General features: G+C 40.0%; 1 protein-coding gene across 8 annotated transcripts in view; it reads left to right on the top strand.

Moving 5' to 3' along the window:
• grik5 (glutamate receptor, ionotropic, kainate 5) overlaps window positions 1–24,488 on the top strand; it is a 155,413-nt gene that overhangs the window by 109,220 nt on the left and 21,705 nt on the right. For all 8 annotated transcript variants that reach the window (XM_077528360.1, XM_077528356.1, XM_077528357.1 and 5 more), the window contains 6 exons: window positions 1,486–1,539; window positions 5,823–5,981; window positions 9,105–9,257; window positions 13,255–13,359; window positions 16,839–16,946; window positions 23,905–24,108. In XM_077528360.1, coding sequence (XP_077384486.1) covers window positions 1,486–1,539; window positions 5,823–5,981; window positions 9,105–9,257; window positions 13,255–13,359; window positions 16,839–16,946; window positions 23,905–24,108 — 783 coding nt within the window. The remainder of the gene's footprint in view (window positions 1–1,485; window positions 1,540–5,822; window positions 5,982–9,104; window positions 9,258–13,254; window positions 13,360–16,838; window positions 16,947–23,904; window positions 24,109–24,488) is intronic.

The raw sequence follows: 24,488 nt of genomic DNA, 5'->3' as shown, positions 1-24,488 counted from the left end.
GTGACATCTTTGTGTCAACGGACAATGTTGATGTGAGTTGAGGAGCTTTATGTAGTGCTTTGCCACCATTTTGTGGCATTTTGTTGCCAAAAAACTATGTTGAACTAAGTTGAGGAGCTTCTTGTAGCGTTTTGGAGCCATTTTTGTGGCATCTTGGTGTCAACGGCCTATGTTGATATGATTTGATGAGCTTCACGTAGTGCTTTGCTGCCATTTTGTGGCATTTTGCTGCCAAAGAAGTAAGTTGAGGAGCTTCATCATTTTCTGCCATTTTGTGGCATCTTATTGCCAAGGAAGGAACTATGATGAAATTGTATGAGGAGCTCCATGTAAAGTTTTGCCACCATTTTGTGGCATCTCTGTGCCACAAGAGACTTTGTTGGTATGAGTTGAGGAGCTCCATGTAGTGCTTTGCTGCCCTTTTGTGGCATATCAGTGCAAAGGAATTTAGTTGTTACCATTGAATGCTTTTCCACCATCTTGTGGCATCTTGTTGCCATGGAACTATGCTGATGAGCTTCATACACGGTTGTATAATTGAACCCCTCCTTTGCCACACTTTTAAAGTCATTGCAAACATATTTGTCGACACAAAAACAATTATGGGCATAAAAATGAGTACAAATGAATGAACCTATTATAGTGTCTGTGTACTGCACATGCATGTGTCTTTGAGAGGTGGGCATGTGATGTCGGCAAGTCTGTGTGAGTGTCTTGGCGCGGGCTGTGGCCAACAGCAGCGTATGTGTGAGTGTGTACTTTCTGACACGTGTTTTTGACAATGGAAAGGTCGTCCATCCAAAAGCCTGATCATCACCCTTTGCAGCGTTCATGTTATTTATTTCATGTATTTCCGCTTCCTGGAGGTGTCCCATGCTTTTTTGGGGGGCAAGTGTTTATTCATAACATTTCATTGAAAATTTTCAGAGCATTTTGAAAAGCTCCTTTCGGTGTCTGTACAGAGTGTAAAGCTAATCTGATATCCACAACAAGACTGCGGGAGTAGTTTTATTTCCGCTTTTGTGTGTATGCACGTGCGTGTTTCTGTGTGTTTGTGTCCTCAGTGGGAATGCCATATCCTCAAGTGAGCTTATTATCCGTAGAATAGTCAAACTTTTGAATTCCACGGGCTACACGCCTGCCCCAGTAAGCCGACGGAGGTCTATTTTTACCTTGGCAGGCCCCCCCGCGGGGCCCATGTGAGGGACAATAACGACGACGGGACATCCTCACGTGGACACACGATGCTTCCAAGCGGGAATCGTTCCGGAGCTCCCGTGAGGACTCCGGGTGCACACAGGAGAGCCTCGTTGTGCCCTCGGGGGGGGGCGGCCGTATGTTTCCCTGTGATGTGAAATAATGATTAACGCACGCTCCTTACTCCTCATCCTCTCCCGCCAACATCACTTCCCGTTGCCCCGCTCTCTCCTCTTCTCACCCACCTGTCTCCGTGTCACTGTCTGTTCTTCCCTTTTTGTGCCGCAGGCGTCAGAGCTGGGGATGACATCACCGTTCTACAAGTACATCCTCACTACTATGGTAAGAGAGCAGCTTTTGTTTTTTTCATGTGTTCGTCTGTTTTCCGTAGTGCTTGTCCTCATTTGGCTCGCTATTGGGCGAGCTGAAGACTGTCACAGCCTAAAAGTAAATCCTAACAAAAAAAAAAAAACTTAGTTAAAGACCCTGTAAAGTGGATTTAAGGATTTCTTTCTGAAGAAGACTTTATATGCTGCATGTTTGAAGCTTGACATTGTGTTCAACTGTTTTCAGTTTTTTTTTATTTACCAGAATCAGGGCAGCAGGGGCAGAGCTGCACATTTTTCAGTGGGGCAACCAGGGTGACGCAACATTCCACTGACGAGTGGCCATAAGTGCACACATGTCCCAGTGTAACCGAGAAGTCATTGTTTATTAGGGATGTAACGATAAAGGCAATATTGTGATATCGTGATATTCAAACTGTCACAATATCGTCGTCGTCATGTTCACAATATTCAAAAGGAACACATCTGTTAAAAAAAAGTCAGGTTGATTTCCATTTGTGTAGTTCTAGCACCCTCTAGTGGCTAGTTTATTAGTGCAATTTAATTTTCATTAGGGATGTTTTGGCCTTCTATGTTTAAAATCTATGATAATTGTCAGATGAAGCCGAACCTAATTTGCTTGTGAAGCGATCAATGTGTTTTTGAATTAGCAAGTAAGTGTCTCAATATTGTTATTAGATATTGTAGGTGGTTTATATGCATTGCTGTTATGTACAAAAGCACAATATTGTGCTATTTTTAGTATGAGCACTTTTTTTTTTTTTTTTTAAATATTGTGATCTTTTTTAGATATCGCCAACCCCCCCACAATATAGTGCTAATTATTGTATCGTGATGTTTGGATATCGTTACAACCCTATTCTTTATCATGCTATCCAGTCAGGATTTCATCCAAAACCTTATTCAATATACTCATAATACAAGCAGGAACATGTCTATGTAAAAATGCAACATTTTGTTGAGCTTGCTTTACTAGATAATATCATTTTCTATGTTGTTGCTTTGCTTTTGTTTACGACCTCATTGTCTACTTTGCTCTTACGCGCTGATTTGCTAGCTAACAGCAAGTCAGAGTTATCAATTGTGACAGTCACCTGAGACCATTTTGCATACTGCGATCGACATCTCATTCGTTCAGATCTTATCTAAAATGCACAGTGACACAAAAATCTTTTCATTCTTTACAATTCTAATGTTATTATTACATCTTCAGTTCAGATAGTCAGCTGGCATGGCTGTGTTAGAGTGCCTTGTTGTCAACCATGAGTGAGGGCATGTCACACAATGAAAGATGGAAAATGTAGGATTATTATTTTTTTTTTAAGTCTCACTTGACAGGAAACAGTGACGCAGTTCTTGACCGATTTAGAGCGCCCCGTTGTCTCCCACAAGTGCACACATGTCACGCAGACAAAGACAAAAGAGGAATGTATTATTTTAAAAAGTCACACTTGACAGCCAGTGTGTAGACCAGGACTTTGCCTTGATGTAGCTGCTTCAGAGTGCCTCGTTGTTGCTGTGTGGAGCTACCAAATGCTAAAAGTGGATAGACAGGGTCAGGCCAGATGATCTGACAAATTTGTAGGTTTAATAAAAGACAAATAAAATAAGGAAAGACAAAAGTGTTTTTATTTTTGAAAAGTACATATAATGCCATTCGGTTTCATTCGTTTTTGAAAATTGAATCAGTCAAATGGGATCCTTTATTGTCTACACACTGTCGAAGGCGTTCACGAAAGTTTCAATGCAGATCCAGCAGCTCTGAAGCTGGTAACCCCATAACAAGATCATGTTCCGAGCTGGGACGGGATCATGTCTGCCAAGTTTGAAGTGCAAACGGAACGCTCGTCGTGTTGCAGATTGGTTTGTTTTGAAAAACGTTTCCACAATGAAAGCGCGATGTTCGCCAGTCCAATTCATGGCATCAACTGAAAAAGAAACAAAAAATAATGGCACTCTACAGAAACAAAACAAAAAGGCATTATATGGAAAAACAATGGCTTTATGTGTACTTTTTGAAAAAAAAAAAAAAAAAAACTTTTTTGTTCCTTTACTTTATTTGTATTTTATTAAACCTACAAATGTGTCAGATGATTTTGACTGACCCTGTATTCTCAGGGATCAGGTAATAAAATCAGGTAATTAAAAAAAAACATAAGAAAGGTCATATTGGACGTGTTTGATTGACATTTGACCGGTGAGTGGGTCATGGCTTCAGTGTATTCAGAGCTCATCTAATATAAGTTTTTTAATTATTCAAAAATGGCTAGAATGTTAGCAACACTTTTCTCTGTTGCATGTCAACGGAGAAAAGTGTTGCGAACATTCCATATTTATTTTCCCTTTACAGAGACTTGAAGTCAAGTGTAATAACTCCCGAGCGCATTATTCATATTATTCCCATTAGCTCTTATCGTGTTCCAAGTACAATACCCCAAGTGCAATTTCGACATGTACAATTACACAAGTGCAATATTGCCATCATGTTTACAAGCGCAAAATATATTAGCAACGCTCGCAAGAGTGTAAGATTACAAGAGCAGTACTGATTGCTCTGGACCGAACCATCATATTTCATTTGATGCGTTATTTATGATTTCTATATTTCTACTTGTTCCCCAATGCATTTTTCACATTGTTTTCACTTTCATTGTCATTTTTTTGTGTGTTTCCATTCCAATTTCACCACAAGGACAGTAAAGACTATTCTTTTTCCAACGCCGAGACCCTTTATGAGCGCACAAAAAGAGATAAAACGATGCAAAGCACGCTTTGGGGAAAAAGAGACGCGGGAAAAGTGCAGAGGACGAGCAAAAGCTCGCCGACGCCTTTCCCCCCCGTCTTTAGCATTTCGATTAATGTGTCGCTTCATGCAGCCTTCACTCCGCTGCCTGTTTTCATTCCCTCCCTCGTCCGCCCTCCGTACGTGCCTCACATGCTATTTCGATGTTGTTTACATGCGGCGCTGTGCAAAAAAAGTCACCATTAAGATGCAAAGCTATGACGAGCGTACGCCGTCAAGCCTCAAAAGATAAACTTCAAAAGGCAGATCTGTTACGGATGCTGGTCAACCTCCAGTTTGCTCGCGCTTCGATCCCTTGCAGGGTCGCTAAAACTGTCTGAAATGAAAATGTACAGGCGTTGTTTTTTTTAACTTGCATTTTTTTAACATTACTGTTGCGATTTTGAGTGTTAGACTGTTCCATTAATTTCAAGTAAGTATCAAAAGTAGTGGCTAAAAATGATCTAAACATAAATCAATATTACACTTTTTTTTTACAGTACAGTGCATCTTTTTAATTAGACTGTGATCAAGTTGTGTTTTGCAATTTTAAAAATGTGCAGAATTTAATTTAATATTTTAAAAAAAATGCACTGAGTTGTCACCAATGTCTTACGAATGTAATTATGCCATCTAGTGGCAGAAAATGACCTAAACACAAATCAATATCACACTTTTTTTTTTTTTTTTTTTTTTTTTTTTTTTTTTTTTACAGTACAGTGCATCTTTTTCATTAGACTGGGGTCAATTTGTGTTTTTACAATTTTAAAAATGTGCCAAATTTCACAAGTCATTCCTTGTTAAAGATTAGATAGTGCTTAATATGAAAAGAAAAATGCACTGAGCTGTCGCCAACGTCTCACAAATGCAGTTATGCCATCTCGTGGCAGAAAAATGACCAACAGAAATCAATATCACACTCGATTTTTACAGTACAGTGTTTCTTTTTAATTTTAACTCAATTTTCTGAATTATTATTAAATGACTGTATCGATGACTAAAAGATGCAGCCGTGTTTCTATTATAACATCTCCACACTTTTATGTAAAAAAAAAAAAAAAAAAAAGTATGAAAAATATTTTATTGTACATTTTATTGTACATTTAGAACAGATGTAAAATTTGGGTTTAATCCCGAGTTGCCTGACACCAGCTAATTTGTAATTTACCTTTTGAATTCCCATTTTAGAATACCATTAAATATGTTGCATTTTGCCCGGCTGCAAGCAGAATGGCTCCTGTCCAAAAGGTCGTTCAAATAACGAAGCTAGTGCTTAAGAATATAATAACACAGTACGAGTACACAAGCGGAGTTGTTGTCTCACTCGATTGCCGCTCTTGTCCTTCTCCCTGTCGTCAAGCGTCTTCTGAGATTAGATGCTGTCACTCCCTCGCTTCCTCACCACACTTGACTCTGCACTGTATTTTGCCGCGACGCGACGCCACCGTGTCAACAACCCGTCACGTCACTTTTCAACTGTGGCCGTCTTCTCGCAGGACTTCCCGCTCATGCGGCTGGACGACATCGTGGACGAGCAGTCCAACGTGGTGGGCTTCTCCATGTTCAACACCACGCACCCCTTCTACCTGGAGTTCATCCGGAGCCTCAACCTGTCGTGGAACGAGGGCTGCGACCTGTCGTACCCCGGCCCAGCGGTCAGTCCATTTGTAAAAAATGCATTCATGCGAAACTGCTTTACTTCGTCTTGGTATTATTATATCATACACGACCTCAAAATTGTGCTCAATCGCCAACCGTCCATTTTTCAGTGGCCCACGACAGATCCTAAAAATGGCATTTGACTCAGTTCAAATAAAATAAAAACCAAAATGTTTGGAGATGGTCAAAGTAAGAAGGGAGGGTGTCGAAAAACACAGGTGCTATTAAAGGTTATTTTAGTTAACTAAAACTAATGAAAAATAATAAAATTCAAGAAACAATTTCGTTAATGAAATATAATAAAAACTAGGGGTGTTAAAAAAAATCGATTCGGCGATATATCGCGATACTACATCGCGCGATTCTCGAATCGATTCAATAAAAAAAAAAATCGAGCTCAGAATTGTTCATTCGGTAGTCTTACCGATTCAACGTCTTATCATCATTGCCTTTTTTTTTTTTTTTTTTTTTTTTTGTGTGTGTGTGAATCGATTTTTAAACTTCCATTTTTAATGGAAAAATATTCAACAAAACGTCTGACTTCGGGTTAGGATTCACACCTTGAGCATGGAAGAATGTTATATGAACGGAACATTAAGCCTTAATATTTTATTTTAATGCTGTTTAAACATGAAACAGATTACAACCTCTATAAGACTGAAATTTCAGATAAATAAATAATACATTTTCATATAAATCTTACACTCTACAAGCTTACTGATTAGTATTTTCTAAATTTGAATGAAAAAAAATCGCAACAATCGACTTGTAAATTCGTATCGGGATTAATCGGTATCGAATCGAATCGTGACCTGTGAATCGTGATACGAATCGAATCGTCAGGTACTAGGCAATTCACACCCCTAATAAAAACGAAGATGCTTTTTAGAGACAGAAAACTAACTGGAACTACATTTTATGTTTACAAAACTAACTAAAATAAAACTACCGGTAACTATAATTATAGCAAAAACGTCCTTTGTTTTAGTTTTTGGTAATTAATTTCATGCATGAGCCTTTGGGGATGATTTTTAATGTGATTTTTTTTAGTAGATTTATTTTTATATAAACTCGAATAATGACGCCGCGCCCATGGTGTTTTTTAAATATTGCACACAAGTAATGCACATAAAAAAAAAAAAAACTAAAACACTGAAACTAACTTAAAACTAAGCATTTACTAAAACTAATAATAAACTAACAGAACCACCCTGAAAACTAATTAAAACTAACTAAATTTAAAAAAACAAAACTCAGCACAAATAAATTATTTGTACAATTTTTAAGACAAAACACAATTTCTCTTCATTTCTCTTCATGTGGCCCTTGCGTTCCTTCTGATTCCCTGGATGTGGCCCTCAAATGAAAAAGTTTGGACACCTCTGGTCTATAATTTAATGTGGTAACTTCATTATTTTTCATGTACAATTAATACGTTTAAAAAGTGTTTTTTCTAGTTGCTGTCGACTGATGATGACATCACCTGTGATGAGGAAGTCAGTAACGGCCAATCATGGCTCAGGATACAAACCAAACGCAGAAAACAGGTGAGCCATGATTGGCCGTTACCTACTTCCTCAGCACAGGTGATGTCATCATCAGTTGACAGCAACTAGGAAAAATACTTTTTAAACTAATTGTACATGAAAAATAATGAAGTTAACACATTAAATTAGAGACAAAATATTCACTTTTTCCCACTGAAAATGGCTCAATGAGTCAAGTATCCCCTTAATTAGGGATGGGCGAGTACCGATACCAGGTATCGGTATCGGGCCGATTCCAGGCTTTTTTCAAGTGGGGAAGACGTTAAGTGAGTCCTCCTTGCCTGTAAGTGGCGCTAGCTTGCAGCAGTTTTTCACCAAAACTTCACGGTTTGGAAATACTTCAAAATTGTGAATCTTAACTTAAAAGAGCATTTTTGTGTTTTATTTTGAGCGTTAAGACTATTGAAGAGTGACTGTGCAGTTTTTTTGTCAAAATTAAAGGAAATATATTTGTTTAAAAATATCTTTTAGTGATTTTTTTTCATTTGTCAAAATGTACTACCGGTATCGGCAGTTGGTATCGGTATCGGTGAGTACTGAGGGTCTACTCTTTTTCAAAGGTCTTAGAGCCATGAGTGATGCAATAAATAAAAAAAATGAGCAGTTGAATCAATTTTATGGAAGGAAATGAAGCTGCACGCACTCACCTTTACAGATGACACAATTCATTGTGCACCAAACCATTACACTGATCCATTTTTAATAATACAGGCATGCTCAAAGGTATTTGAGCTTATGATTTTCACTTGTTGTCGTCTTAAAAAAAAAAAACAACAACAAAAAAAGCATCCAGACTCCCAGCAGAAATCTTCTTAAAAGTGAGTTTTGTTTTTTTTTTAAACAGTTTTAACACATTTGTTCTTGAGCTATTTATGAATTCATATTCAGTTCATACTATTTTCATACGAGTCTGTTTTTGCCCCCTCAGGCACCATCTTCAAAATTCTGAAGATGGCGCACCCCTTCTTCTCCACACACACACGGCAAAACAATCCATCCATCCATCCATCCATTTTCTTGACCGCTTATTCCTCACAAGGGTCGCGGGGGCTGCTGGCGCCTATCTCAGCTGGCTCTGGGCAGTAGGCGGGGGACACCCTGGACTGGTTGCCAACCAATCGCAGGGCACACAGAGACGAACAACCATCCACACTCACACGCACACCTAGGGACAATTCGGAGCGCCCAATTAACCTGCCATGCATGTCTTTGGAATGTGGGAGGAGACCGGAGTGCCCGGAGAAGACCCACGCGGGCACGGGGAGAACATGCAAACTCCACCCAGGAAGGTCCGAGCCTGGACTCAAACCGGAGACCTCAGAACTGGGAAGCGGACGTGCTAACCACTCGACTACCGTGCCGCCCAAAACAATCCAACGCAAGCTAATTAACATCCAATTGTGTTTCACGATGATGCAAACACGCCACGTAGTTTTTTTTTTCTTTCTTGTATGTAATGATTTTTGATATATCAATCTGTATTCACCCCCCCCATCCATCCATCTTCTCCCCTGCCGACGTGCCTTTTCCCTCACCCGTCTCCTTCCCCTTTTCCCGCTCTTGCTTGCGCAGCTGTCGTCAGCGCTGATGTTTGATGCGGTGCACGTGGTGGTGGGGGCGGTGCGGGAGCTCAACCGCAGTCAGGAAATCGGAGTGAAGCCGCTCAGCTGTACCTCGCCTCAGATCTGGCAACACGGGACCAGCCTTATGAACTACCTGCGCATGGTAACGTGTGAACTCGCACCGTTCTCCTATCACGGCATGTGGGAGTTGCTTCATGTGGATCGCGCCAAAAGAGCGTCTGTTCCGGGGGGGGGGATTTTGATGTGAAAATCAATGCACTGCAAATCAGAGAAATTCCATAAAAAAAATACATATATATATATATATATATATATATATATATATATATATATATATATATATATATATATATAGTCAAACCTCGGTTTTCAAACATAATCCATTCCAGACTGTTCTAAAAGTGATTTGTTCAAAATCCAAAAAAATGTTTCCCATTATAATTGTAATCCGTTCCAAGTAAAAAAAAAACACTTTTTCCAAGTTTTTTTTTAATTTAATTTTTTTTTTTTTACTATTTTACACCATTAACTGCACTGTATACTGTTTACCATAAATAGAAAAGGGTAGAAAAATAAAAAATAAAATTATTTAGATATCATATCTAAAACAATGAAAAAAAAAAAACAAAAAACAAAAAAAAAAATTAAATTCAATAGTTCTGCGCACTACTTTCCTCTTTTCTTCACCAGCTTTACCACTTTCACTTGCTTTCTTTGGACCCATGATTAGGGGCTAATACACGATGTAAAACTAAAAAAAAAAAAGATTTGCGTAAATAACAATGAATAGGTCTGCTCCAAACAAACTTTGAACACGAATGTGCTACGGAGGAAGCATTTGAGTTAGCTCAGCTCCCGAGTGAGTCGCGTTCAGGTACGCTCGGCTTTTTTCAGTTTGGTTGAGAGCCGGATCTTTGGAGTTCTGAGACATAAAATTCTCGAATTTTCTGGTTGAAAACCGATTTAGTTGAGAACATGTATAGTATGTATGTATGTATAGTCCACATCTATCGATTTTTCGTGGTTGTCAACCTTTCCCGAAATGACCCCCGTCTGTCGATTTGGTTGCTTCTAACCTTTCCCACCATGACGCAATCTTTTCGCAATCCCAACCTTTTCCCCAAATCACCTCATCTGTCTGCATAATTTTTTTTTCCCAGCTCTTCTGCTCTTCTGCTTTCACTTTGTTCACAACCTTTCCCACAATGACCCGATTTGTCTTTTTCAGCAGTTCCAATTCAGTCCCAAAAACGACCGAATTGGTCTAGTTCAGCCGGTCCCAATCTTTCAACAACAAAAAAAAAAGAAAAAAAAAAAAGAAAAAGATGATCTACTTCAATGGTACCCAATCATTCCCAAAATGACCTACACTCTAAAAAGAAAATTGTTGAACCGATTTAGGATTACAAATGAAATTGTTAACCAACTAAAAGAAATCGCTTCAATTGGTAACACGATTGAATTCATTTAATCCAAAGTGAATATGGCTGGCTTCCTGGTTTCGTCACATTTGCATATCCCCGCCCCCAATGTCGCTCTGTGATTGTTGCGGTTATCAACGGGAGCGGTGTATTCTCCGGGGGTTTGTGAACGCACATATACAACGAGAATTCACCTTGCGAGAGCAAGGTTAGAAAATCCGCATGCGGCGTCCGGAAAAACATTAGGACAAAATCATCACCAGAAATGAAGACAGGCCCTGATCTGTAAATTGAGAAGTACCGTATTTTCCGCACTATAAGGCGCACCTTCAATGAATGACATATTTTCAAACTTTTTCCATATATAAGGCGCTACAGTAGAGGCTGGGGTTACGTTATGCATCCATTAGATGGTGCTGCGCTAAAGGGAATGTCAACAAAACAGCCAGATAGGTCAGTCAAACTTTATTAATAGATTACAAACCAGCTTTCAGACAACTCCATTCACTCCCAAAATGAATAAAGAGCTGTTTTATTATTTTCTCTGAGGTAAAGCATTAGTATTAGCTAGCGATCCAAGATGGCGGGATCTTCTGCGCCTGCGCGTCACCGATCATGCAGGGTCACCGATAGCGTCTTCACAGCAAGACCTGTGGCGGCTCAATATTGATCCATATATAAGGCACACTGGATTATAAGGCGCATGGTCAGCTTTTGAAAAATTTTAAGGCTTTTAGGTGCGCCTTATAGTCATGAAAATACGGTAGTTTGTTTAAATCCTGTATTTAAAAAGTGCCTTTTCCAGAGTGAAACCGGCAGACTCGGCCTTTAACCATGACTGAAAACTAACAAACGTGATTGAAGCTGGACTAAAACTAAGACTAAATTTCAAAATGGCTGATCAAATTAACACTAATTGTGTGTCCATTTGAAAAATGTATGTTGTTGTTGTTTTTTTGGCAAGTTAAAAATAGTTTCAGCGCAGCATGTCCGCCATGTTTGTGGAGCGTATTCCTGATGTAACATAGTAGCTATTTTTTGTTTCTTTTTTTTTTTTGGTACATTTCCAATGAAATCCTGGGGAGGAGATGTTGCCCGCTGTCATGGTTATTATGATTTGTGACCACTTGTCTCGTCACTGGCTGATTAATGAGAATGAACGGCAGCTTCATTATCATCCTCATCTCATGTTGCATGTGGCCTCGGCCTTGTGTGTGTCTTTGTGTGTGCGAGATGGACGGCGTGTTGTCAAAGCAGCCCGGGCGCCCGTCCCTCATTGCCTCCTCCCCACCGGCCAGACATCTGTCCATGTTAGTCAACATCACGGTGAGCCCCGTCCTCCACGTTCCTCGTACATTTCCCCGGCCCCGTTCAAGTTGATACGCGCTAAAATCTCATCTGGCGCTCGCTCCTCGTCGAACTGAAGCCGCCGATCCGTGTCTGCCCCTCGCTCGCCGTTCACTCGTCGTTTTTTTCCGACACTCTCAAAGGACGTCTCAAATATCGATACGCCATCATGATAATTCTTCCCTTGATAAGCTATTGATGTAGTGGAGCCAAATATTGACGCTTGTATTAAGCTGCCATTACAAACTTGTTCACCCGAGTGAATTCAAACACGGATAGTCGCGCTGATGTCTGCGTTTGCGGCCTTTTTGTCGCGTTTTCGTATGGAGGAAGTAAGAAGACCGCATACCGGTGAAAACAATTTAAGTTTTTCATTTACAGTCCAGTGTAACAATTGAAATGCAATTTGAGCTCGCTAGTGAACACAGCAAGCTATTGTAGAGCAATAGAATTGCTTTTAAGAAAAAATATATATATAAAATTTGTGTTCAAGTCAGAGTAGGCCTCCGGTTGCCGGGCAGAATTCAGATAGCACCTTAGGGGAAAATGCCATAAACCACATTCATTTATTTGTACTGCATTTCTACTTTGTTTCAATGTATTTAATTGATTTAAAAAAAATATTATTTGTTTTTATTTTATATGTATTTTAAAATTTGTGGTTTATTTTATTTATTTATTTATTTGTTTATTTATGGTTTTATTTTTTAAATGCTGAAATGTTTTCTTAGTTGCATTAAACTTTTCACCACATTGCTTGACAGAATATTTTTTTATTATTTGAAAAATAGAATTTGAAAAAAAAATGCTTAAATTGTACAGTAATTTTTTCAGATTGATATAAAAAAATATATATATGAAATAAATGTAGGTTGTTTTTTTTTCATTTATTATTATTATTTATTTAATTTTTTTTTATAATCGATCACGTCATTTTTAGCCACATTTTTCCTCGGCAGAATTCAGCTATGATTTTTGCACTTGGCCGATGACAATTTATCTGAAAAAGAAAAATAAAAAATTTGCATTTAAGTTCTGGCGTCAATAGATATTAAACGGCTTCTAAAATTGCTCAAAAATACATATTTTTTGTGCTTGCTTCACACACCTTGCCACCCGTTGCTAGGCAGAATTCAGGAAGTGCAAACATTTTACAAAATCAGAGATGGGTAAGTACCGATACCAGTTATCACTCACATCTTTAATTTCAATTCATTTTTTCAATGAAATCACTGCTCTGTATTAAATCTAAAATTCAAAACAACATGAAAACAATTTTCGCTTAATGGAGAGTCATCGCTGGCTGAATGAACGACAGCGTTTTGTCGGTTTTGGCTTCCTGTGGTACGTCACGGTCTTTGTCTGTGCCAGGTGGAGTACGACGGCCTGACAGGGCACGTGGAGTTCAACAGCAAAGGTCAGAGGACCAACTACACCCTGCGGATCCTGGAGAAACACCGAGGAGGCCACAAAGAGGTCAGCAGTCGGCGGCTGCATTTTTTTTTTTTTTTTGGGATTACGCCGCCGGCGATTTGCAGGTCACCTGTGTACTTTGCAAAATGCTACACAAGTTGCTTTATGTTGACTTTATAGAAAGATGCTTCCAGCTGGTAAACGTGCAGCGGTCGACAACCTTAAATACTCAAAAGGCCATCTACCACCAGGAAAAAAAAAAAAGAAAAAAAAAAAGGAGGCTGGTGTCTGTGGATATCCTTCCTTCCTTCCTTCCTCTCTTTAGTTTTTCTTCTGGTCTCTTAAAAACTCCCTAATCTGTTGGAATTTAGAGGTTTCTGGGGTTGGTGAAAGATTCTGGTTTTGTAACCACGTGGGTGGCAGGTGGTGTCTGTTTGGTGCTGGATTTCACTTTGATTCATGTTTCTTTCCTTTGATCTTTCTTTTTTCTTTCCATTGGTGACCCTGTCCTCCCTCTCAGCGCACTGCTCATTTGCATATTCCTCAGCATGTCTCATTGAGTCATCACATCTGATTTCTTGAGCACTGCAACTTTCTCTCTGCGTCAAGACATGTTGAGGAGGCCCCGTGCTCAATCAAAAAAAACCATTTCATTCTTGAAATTAGCTGTTCTTGTCGCTAAGATTTTAGCTGGACGGTGTTCTACGCCTCTCGATGTGAATAAATAGTTAAAACTTTATTTGTGTCTGCGCATTGGGATCCAACTTCAGCACATGACAGCGGCAGAGCTCTCCATTCAGAAATAAGCTTCGCGAGCCGGTCGTGAATCGCAATATTTCATCCATGGTGCTCCATATTAAATTGTAAATTTGGTTTAATGTTGGCGCGACTTGCCACTCGTGAAATGTTATCTCAGATCCGCACGCACCGCGGGAGTGCAAGCTTGGCTTGGACAGTTCAAACGTTGCCGCCCCCTTCCCGGCGCGCGGCAGTTGTAATGGAAAACCGACGGGTGCGGTGTGGTGTGGTAGCGTGTGCTACGGGAGAGGAGGATGGTTACATCTGTGGTAAAAAAAGTGCAAAACAGTGAAATTGATCTTGCCTGGCCGAGAGCTCCTCTGATCCTAAAATCGCCCCCGCCTGTGTCTATTCTCTTTCTGAGACGTTTTGTGGGTCTCCTCGTGATTGACACGTCTCCTAAATTTCTTGTTCGTAACTGAAACTGGCTCCAGGGGGCTGAATTTGCTGAAAATTCCACAGGACGCCCGCGGCTGCTACCAGACATAAATATTCACCAGGATGATGGCGCCTGTAAAAAGTGGCAATATATTTGCCCTAAGAATAATAACAATGAAGAAAAGGAAGCAATTTTGGGTTTCCCTTTGAACTGTCTCACTTCGATGCGGACAAAAAAGGCCATTGCGAAGGCTATTTCATTACATTGAGGGGATTTTTTTTATTATTTTTTTTATCATGCGACGCTTTTGTAACAATTCCCTGCACTTTTCTTCATTTCACTAATGACTTTAGGGAGGCGAGGATGAGCCGGAGCTGCGTTCGGGCCTGCGTAATAAATCAGAATAATCGTTATCATGCGCTCCCCTACTCGCATTCAATGTTTATTTATGTCTTTTTGTGTCTGTTTTTCAAAACTGGATAATCCCCGTGACCTTCAATCAAAGAGAGCTTGTTTTTGTTGAACGTTTTGATCTGCAAAAATATATTTGTCAAGCCACCAAACTGACCAGCCGTGTCCCTTTCAAAAGTGGGATTAAATGAAGCCCGAGCGCACACATGGGTGCTCGCTTCATTGACTGGATGAGACCACTCTCTCTCTTCCTCTCTCTCTCTCGCCCCCCCCCCCCCCCCCCCCCCTCCTCGATGGGGGCGCTCATTTACGAGGCGCCCCCGCGTTTAGCGCCAAATGCCAGCCGATAAAACTCCACTGTTCTTTAATTTGGCGTCTCACTTGTTATAATTAACGCTTCAGCTCAGCGCCGGGATAAAATGTCAGAGTGGGATGAGGAAAAAGAAAAACTTTTTATTTATTTTTTTCCCCGTCGTCGCACGATTGGCTGATGCATCGCGAAAACAATAGCTTTTGTTCGCCGCCATTGCGCGCCAGTTAGAAGGTAATGGCGCACTTATGTACTTAAGTGGCTTTAGTGTCACATAAACGTGAAATACGCTAGTGAAGAAAAATACATCCACGCCCGTGACTTGATGTGTTTTATAATGAAAGAACGCTGCATCGGCGCATGTTTGGCGGAACCCCCCCCCCATTGGGCTCAATTAAGGCAGCGAGTAGCCTACTGTATATGACGGCTAACAAAGTGGTTAGCATTGCAAAGGTTCTCTGTTTAATAGCCCAATAGACTTAATGTAAGCTACTAATGATGTTTAAACATTCTACAAGATTTACACCACAATTTAACCTTTCGCTATGTTTGTGCAGTCCGCTGAGACGAGTGGGAAAATGTTGCCGTTGACGACTCTTTTAAATCAAATAATCTCTTCTGTGAATATTTAGCTGTTGTTGTTAATATTTCCTGGTTCACGTTCCTTCATGTCATTGCCACGATTTGGTCAATTGAGAGCTGTATCACGGTTGAAAAAAGTAATGTGCAACATAATTCAATAATAATAATTATAATAATTAAATGATAAAATAATTAATAATAATAATACTTTAAAAAATAAATGTTTTTAAATGTAGGAAGTTAATGTAAAAAGTCATCAGAAAATAAACACTCTAGCAAATTGCAAATGCCTAAAAATAAATCTACTCAAGTACAGAAAGTTTTTGTGCTTTGTGACTTCCAAACTCTGCAATGTTTACAATGGGGGTGCAACGATACTGACAGTATCGTGATATCGCAATATTAAAACTGCCGCAATATACTATCATCGACGTTATGCCACGATATTAAAAGCAGCGCATCTGTTAAAAACAGTCGGGTCGATTTCCAGTTGTGCAGTTCTATCACCCTCTGGTGGCTAGTATTTTCAGTGCAGTTGAATTTTCACAAAGCATGTTTTGGCCCTTCTTTGTTTAAAATCCACGCTAATGTTAACGTAATATGCATGTGAACCGAGTCAATATGTGGAGGAAAAAGACAATATTGTGTGCGGTTTTTTTTTGTTTTTTTTTTGTATCGCCAACCTCCCCACAATATTGTGATAATTATTGATAATTATCATATTGTGACCTTCATATCGTGATATCGTACCGTGATGTTTGGATATCGTTACATCCCTAATTTACAATGTGTCTTATATAGGCCTACAGCATTTCTCAAATGTTCATGTTACTATAACGAACGCTTTACAATAACAGTCATCGTCCTCTCGCTGTAGTCTATGTTAACGTCTCAGTTTTTTTGTTTCCTTTTATTTAATTGTCACATTGATATTGTGGCTGTAACCTTCTACAATTGAATCCTATTTCTCCAAGGGCTAGCATCGTTTTTGTGATGAAGCTTGAAGGACATGTTCTATCTTCATTTTTTAATTTAATTATTTTTTTCCGCCCTCTCTTCTAGATTGGAATCTGGTACTCCAACAACACCCTGGCGATGAACTCCACCAGCCTGGATATTAACGTGTCGGAGACGCTCGCCAACAAGACCCTCATTGTCACCACCATTCTGGTAAGGTCGCACCTTCCTTCAGGGGGGGCCCAGCAACACGAGATGGAGGTCGCAGTGTGCCTTGTGCGTGCCTGTTTATCGTTTTGCGTCCTTGGATGCCGCTTTTCGCTTATCACTTGAGCTGCTGTTATAGGAAGTGACAACATTGACATTGCGCTCGCATATTTCTGTTGCTGTGATTATTTACCGGATGTGGGGAACAAACTAGAATACTAGCCTTGCTAAAAAAAAAAAAAATTAAAAAAAAAAAAAAAGGGAACCTGTTTTGAGGGGGCGGTCCTTTCATGCAAATGAGCCACTGCTCACCCCCTTCTGCTCCTTATGGTGTCCGTTTCCGTTTATGGTGTAGCCAGTGGGGTTGCTGAGGTAACTACCGTAGTTTTGAAATCAGAGGCAAATCAGAGTAAAAAGTGTTTGTTCAAATATGATTACTTTTATTTTAAAATATAATATTTTGCTATTTCATTGTTTTTAACTTATTGACTGGCAGCCATTTTGACAGAAGCAACCCCCTTCACTCTCGGCTGTTTTACTGGATTTGGACTAATTTTTGCAAGGCCCACAAAATATTCTGTTCTGTTACTATCAAAACGTGGAACCTATCAAAAAAAAAAAGGTTAAAGTCTCTTCTTTCATCAGGAAAAAAAAAAAGTATATTTCTATCTGTTTCCATTTTGCAGCAATTAGCATTTGAATACAGCTAAGGTTCATCATTATCTGGTTAATCTCCTTTGCTTTACTGCCACCTGCTGGCCGTTTGAGTAATAATTACAATTTCTTCAACCATTGTTTGCAGTTGAGAGGCTGCATCAAAGCCTCATCATAAAAACGTAGAAATACGTCTTTGGGACACTTAAAACATTTAAAATAGAACGTTTTTATATGTTTTTGGCGCAAATGAGTTAAAGGTGAAGACAATTTGCAAATTTGGTATTTCAGCAAAATGACGTGTGGGGTCGGATCTGGACCCCCGGGCCTTGAGTTTGACACCAGTGATGAATCTGTGCATATGGCAGTGGACGCACAAATGCTAATCTGTGCTGACGCCGCAGTTTTGCTTTGCCATTTGGCTTTGTCGTGATCGTGCTTCTGTGGAGTTGTGGCGGCTGAGCTCTGGCGTCACTTGAAAGTGGCGTTGGATCTTCACCCAGCCTTGCTTCCAACGCATGGGCGGATGGCTTGGTTATTAACTCATTCACTCCCAACCATTTTCACTTAAGTGTTTTCCTGGATTTTGACTGATTTTTCAAGGCCCGTGAAATATTATGTTCTATTGCTATAAAAATATGGAACATACCAGAAGAGAGATTAGAGTCTCTTCTATTATCAGGGGGAAAAAAAAGTATATTCCTATCCGTTTCCGCTATGCAGCAATTAGCAATAGAACATAGCTAAGTTTCATCGTTTTTCTCAATTCTGCTTAGAACTGTGGGGAAATCAGCTTGTTTTAACATGGCCTGGTTGATCTCTTATACTCTGCTGCCACTCAACCATTTTCTGCAGTAGAGAGACTGCATCAAAGCCTTCTCTATGCTCTGGCATAAAAAAAAAAAAAAAAAAAAAGTATAAATGCGTCTTTGGGACACTCATTTAAAATATGACGTATTTATACGTTTGGGAGCTAATGAGTTAACTATCCTTGATGAATGGACAAGCACTCCAAAGACCACAACCATTTACATACGGGTCAATTTTCTCTAATATCTATAATCTAATTGAATCAGTTGTGGATGTAATTATGTCACAGTCCATTTAAAATCTCTTATATGCTCCTAATGCTGATTTTCGTGTTTATTACAACTTCTGCATTTTCCATTGGCCACCTCACCCTTGCCTCATTCACTTTGCGTGGAACAAAAGCCTCATAAATGCCGGTTCAGACAACTGCAAATACTGAGAAATGTTTACGGGAATAGAAATAGCGACGGCACGTTCAACACCTCAGTCTGCCCACCTCGCAAGACGCCCACCTCGTGTCAAGTAGAACGGATATGAAAAGTCAAGAGCGCGCGCACACACAAACCAAATAGTACGTGCTTTCATAAACTATATGTAGCCTACGAGCTCTCGTTTTTATAAGCAGGTGTCCTCGTGTGAAGGAAATGTTTGTTTGCTATCTTTATTGCGCCATACTCTTGGAAAGCCAGTTTATTTCCCTCACAAAACGATGGCCGATTGGTGCAATCGTGCCAAATCTTCGCCGCCTTTGCCAGCTTATTCTGCTGTTTTCTATCGACTTTAGTTTGGTCTTCTCAAAATGTTTGCGCGTAACAAGAAAGAAACAGTTTTGCAATTAACGCGCCAGAGCCTCAGTAACGTGTGAAAGAAGCACAAACAGCCACACGTGTCTGGTCACACAGTGCTGTGGGATGGAGTCGTCACGTATTGATTGAGTCTGGATTTCATTTTGACTACTACCGAAATGGAGGAACCCTCTGACACAATTCTGTAAAGTTTGGCTGAGTGTTGTCAACGAAGAAACTCTTAAAACTGACAAGGAAGAAACAAGAAATTTTGGCAGGAATTTCAATGAAGAACCATGATGGAGGTCATAACATACTGGCACGCAGCTGTGGGATGGCAGGTCGACCAAACTAGCTGTGTTGGTCACTCCAGCACAAACAGCATGCTCAAGTTTTGATCAAAAACAGGCATATTACTCTAAAATGACAACAGTCATCCCACAGAGTTGTCTATCAGACCCTATCACGACAATTGGGAGAAGGAATGACTCTGTTGTTCTTTACCACCATATTTGGGAATTAAAGAAGGATGATATGAAAATGTATTCCCTAAATGCAACTAAACACTTGTGGGTTTCAAGGATCAAGGACATACAAAATACAACGCTCGCCCCACATTGTTGTTTAAGTGACTACCTCCATATTGTGGAATTAAGAAGAATGAAACTTTGGTCTCTAAATGCCACTGAACACTTGTGGGCTTTCTCGTTAGACCAATGCAACCATGTTGAGGAATGTAATGCCATCCCACAGCAGTGTGTGACCAGGCTCGTGACTTGGATGTTGCGGCTATGTGTTGGTCTTTCACCTGAACATGTGGATGAACGTTATGCTCAGTGCTGAGTCTTGATTCTGCCAAGGATCAAGGACGTACAAAATACAATGCTTGCCCCACAATGTTGTGACTACCTCCATAGTTTGGAATTAAGAAGGATGAAAGTTTGTTCTCCAAATGCCACTGAACACTTGTGGGCTTTCTCTTTGGACCAATAAAACCATGTTGAGGATTGCAGTGCCACTCCACAGCAGTGTGTGACCAGGCTCGTCACTAGGATGTTGCGGCTCTGTGTTGGTCTTCCACCTGAACATGTGGATGAACGTTATGATCAGTGCTGAGTCTTGATTCTGCCAAAGATCAAGGACATACAAAATACAATGCTCGCCCCACAATGTTGTGACTACCTCCATATTTTGGAATTAAGGATAAAAGTTTGTTCTCTAAATGCCACTGAACACTTGTGAGCATTCTCTTGAGACCAACGCCACCATGTTGAGGATTGCAATGCCAACCCACAGCAGTGTGTGTGATCACTCAGCCCAAGTACAGTTCTTTCATTTAATTTCCGAGGCTCCTGGCTGTTTGCTAACACAATATGTTGTAAAATTGCTTCTTCCTTGTGACTGATGAGACTCCATTCATGCAATTCAACAACCGCGCCATGGAGATTTGGCACATTTTACACCGGCATATGCTCACTCATGCCAATGTATGTTCCTTCGCAATAGCGCGTTGCATAAAAGAAAAATAATCTACCGTAGTTTGAAGTGGGCGCGGATTAAAAAAAACAAAAACAAAACAAAACAAGATGTCTTGCTGTTGCTGCATTAAATCAAAATGCTCCCTGGAAAGCTTTGACTTGCACTTGTGATGCGTGGCAGACTATAGTGCTTTGATAGGGTGTTTTGTAAGGTGCTTACAAAGCACTGTGATCACCACAGTAAGCGCACTTGCAACAGCTCTCGCCGGGGAGTCGCGATTTTGACAGGGTGCAGCTACCTCGTTGACGTTTTGCCACTGCAGTGTGCGTCCTTTAACGCTCTGCGCTAAGAGTTACTCGTTCAGATGAATTCCTAGCATTCCCACTGGTGCCTCTCGCCCCCGATTCCGAGTGTGAAGTTGGCTGCGTGTTGAGAATACTGTACTAGGGAAAATAAAAAATAAAAAAACACCTAAAATTATTTAATTACAATGTTGATGCTAGCTTTTGTCCTTGGTTTGCTACGTGTTCTCAAGCAGCTTGTCCTCCCACTGTTGAAAAGCTTTTCTTTCTTTTTTTCCTTTTTTTCTTTTTTTTTAGCTGTCTACCTGTTTGGAATGCAAATTATTTTATGTTCTAGCTTGCATCTGCAGCCAGCCAGAATGCATCAGCCCTGCCATTTTCTTTCCTTGGGAAAAAAAAAAAGGCTAATTGGCTATTGGAGTTGAGTCAGACTGGGAGGATCTCATGGGGAAGAGATGCAAATGTGTTATGCAGAGGCCGTATTCTGCAAACGCACACCGCATCATCAGATTCATTGGCCCTATAGCTTAAAAAGAAGAAGAAGAAAAAAAAAAGCTTTTGTCAGGGTCACTGGAGGACGATACGAGTAGTTGCAAGGAGTATTAATTTGGATATGTCTGCTATTGTGGTTGTAGATTGCAGGGGTGTTTCTGAGCCTTACAAATGCACTTTTTGGAATCATATGGAACAATATGGCAGCACGGTGGATGGTGGTTAGCACATCTGCTACACAGTCTGGAGGTTCTGGGTTCGGAAAATATTTCAACAAACGGTCATAGAAAAAAAAAAGAAGAAAAGTTAATTTATTACAAAAAAAGCCATTGTAATTATGAGAATGAAATTGTGGTTTTGGAAAATTTAAAATTTTTAGCGGGAAAAGGAAATATGAACATGTTTAAAATACAGCGGTGTGTTAAGATTAGAATGACGAGACTTGTGAATTTTTTAAAATTCGAGCTGTGATTTGAACATTTTTGTTTTGTTTTTTTGCCTTGACTTGGCAAAAATTGGAAAATTTCCACTCCCAGTTGATAAATACAAATTAAATTACACATTATCTTTTCAACAAAAACACAGCTTTGCTTTAGTTCAGACCAATTAGCTTATTGCGAAGAAACAATTCAAAACAAAATTGACAGGCTAATGAAACCGGCTAATGAATAGCTTTGGTGTCATGTTATAACCCTTCAAGTAAAAGACATGTCATGTTTTTTGGGAGGCTGGAACGGATTAATGGCATTTACGTTAATTTCAATGGCAAAAGATGATTTGAGACGCTATGGCAGCAGAAACGAACGTCACTTTGAACCAAAGCATTTTACATTGTGAGTTTCTTTTTAGGGGAATATCCTCCCGCCATGTTTTGATTATCCTCAGGCTTCCATGAATCAGATTGTGGCTTCCTGGAATGTGTTTGTTGTGAGCAAGTATAAAAGATTCTGTTATCATTTCCCACAACCTTTCTGTGCCAATTAAAAAGCAAAATTGTTAATGAATTCTGACGATATAGCTGAATGAACTATAAAGAGAATTAATTCATGACATTAGGAGAAAAAAAACATTTCAGTATAGTGTGAACTGTTGCTGTGTGTTGAATCAAGCATTCCGCCTATTAGGAGATAAAAACTGTAGCATCGCAAGCCTAGAAAGTAACTTTTTTGGGTCAAATGTACCAAAAAAAAAAAACAAGTTGTGATTTTTGTATTTGGAAGCGACTGTAATGCGACGTGTGAGCTTCCACACGCTCTCGTTTCGGTCTCTCTTGAGGATTACACAAAACCATTCCCAAGTGGAAGTGGAAGAGGGAAAGAATCTGCCAAGGAACCTGCAGTCATTCAAAACAAGATGGAGGAAAAAAAAAAAAAAACAACAAGCCCAGAGGAGTTTGACGCGATGAGACGCAAACGCCACACAACAAAGAGCATTTGTGTGCGACTGCATTCAAGTCGCGCCTTTCCTTTCCCCCCTTTAAATAAACTCTGTCTTATTTTAGTCTGGGAGTCAAATAAACACAAACTCACATTGATTTGACTTTCTTGTGCATACACGCTGACAAGTAGCACAAGTGTAGGAGGCTTGTCAGACACAGTGAGTGATAACGTTTATAAGGAAGTACGCGTTTTCAGATGCTACGTTGATTCCAGCAGCTGTAACTGGTCACATGATTTTGGTACCCTGGAATTCACCCCAAAATGGCAGCTTCAAACCAAAATGGCTGACTTGCTGTAGATGAATTCCAGGCATGGGCTCTTAATGCTGATCGGTGACAATATCGTCGAGGATAATTTTATTATTTTATTTTTTTTTAGTTAGTTTTTGCTATTGGTCGTGTTTAGGCGACGCCTAAAATTTTCACCAGAACACGAATATACAATACACCACCTAGCTTTGCCTTAGGAAAGTCAGCGTAGCTTAATGCTAACAAACGGTGCAAAACACCATTAAGATGCTAACATTAATGTCTTGTTGCCATTTTAGAAGCAACAGAAATTTTAACCATTTTTGAAACGGTTGAGTAACACATTTAGACAGATAATATAACAATACTCACAGGTGGGAGTTTATTTTAAGGTATTGAAAAGTAGTGGACTTGCAACAAGATCCTGGTTGATCTCTTATACTCTGCTGCCACCTGCTGGCCGTTTTTGTAATAACTGCTATTGCTTCAAGAATTCTCTTCAGTTCAGTGGCTGCATCAAAGCCTTCTGTATGCTCTAGCATTAAAAAAACATAAAAACGTATAAATACGTCTTTGGGAGCAAATGAGTTGAAATCTATCATCTGAATCAGAATGAAAGGTCTTTCTTCACAGTGTTTCTGTCATTACAAAATGGAAGGTCTCACCCATCTAATGAGTAAAATAGTCCAATTCCCGGCCACTATTTGCCAGTTGGATGCAACTCGCCCACGTTGCCTGTCCGTCTCTCCGTTCAGGAGAACCCGTACGTGATGCGCAAGGACAACTACCAGGACTTCCAGGGCAACGAGCAGTACGAGGGCTTCTGCGTGGACATGCTGAGGGAGCTGTCGGACATCCTCAAGTTCTCCTTCAAGATCAAGCTGGTGGACGACGGGCTGTACGGCGCCCCCGAGCCCAACGGCTCCTGGACGGGCATGGTCGGAGAGCTTATAAACAGGGTGAGTGAGTCCTTGTATAGCGGAAGCTCCAAATACGATGGTCAGCCTCTGTTTGGATTTGCAAAGCCGTTTTACAACGGCTATAAATAAAGCTACGGAACGAGCTATAAATTTTGGGAACAGCTTCATTGTTATGCAGTGCAGCCAGTGGAGAATTGCAGCAAACTGGATAACAAACAAATGTGTCTGTCTGTGCCTGGGCTGTAGACCAAGATTTTGGAATAAGTGTAATATAATAACTAGATGGCTCGGGGACAGGTTATGGAATGTGATGGATGGATCTCCTCAGAGTGGCACTTTCTTCTTTCTTTGCACTTTTTGGTCAACGTCGTAGCTTGAGGAGCCAAGTTAGAAGCATTTTGTATTTCATGGTGAATCAT

Source organism: Festucalex cinctus, chromosome 7, assembly GCF_051991245.1.
Source record: "Festucalex cinctus isolate MCC-2025b chromosome 7, RoL_Fcin_1.0, whole genome shotgun sequence".
NCBI classification, from domain to species: domain Eukaryota; kingdom Metazoa; phylum Chordata; class Actinopteri; order Syngnathiformes; family Syngnathidae; genus Festucalex; species Festucalex cinctus.
Note: the sequence above shows the minus strand (reverse complement) of the source record. Positions and strands in the feature narration are given on the sequence as shown.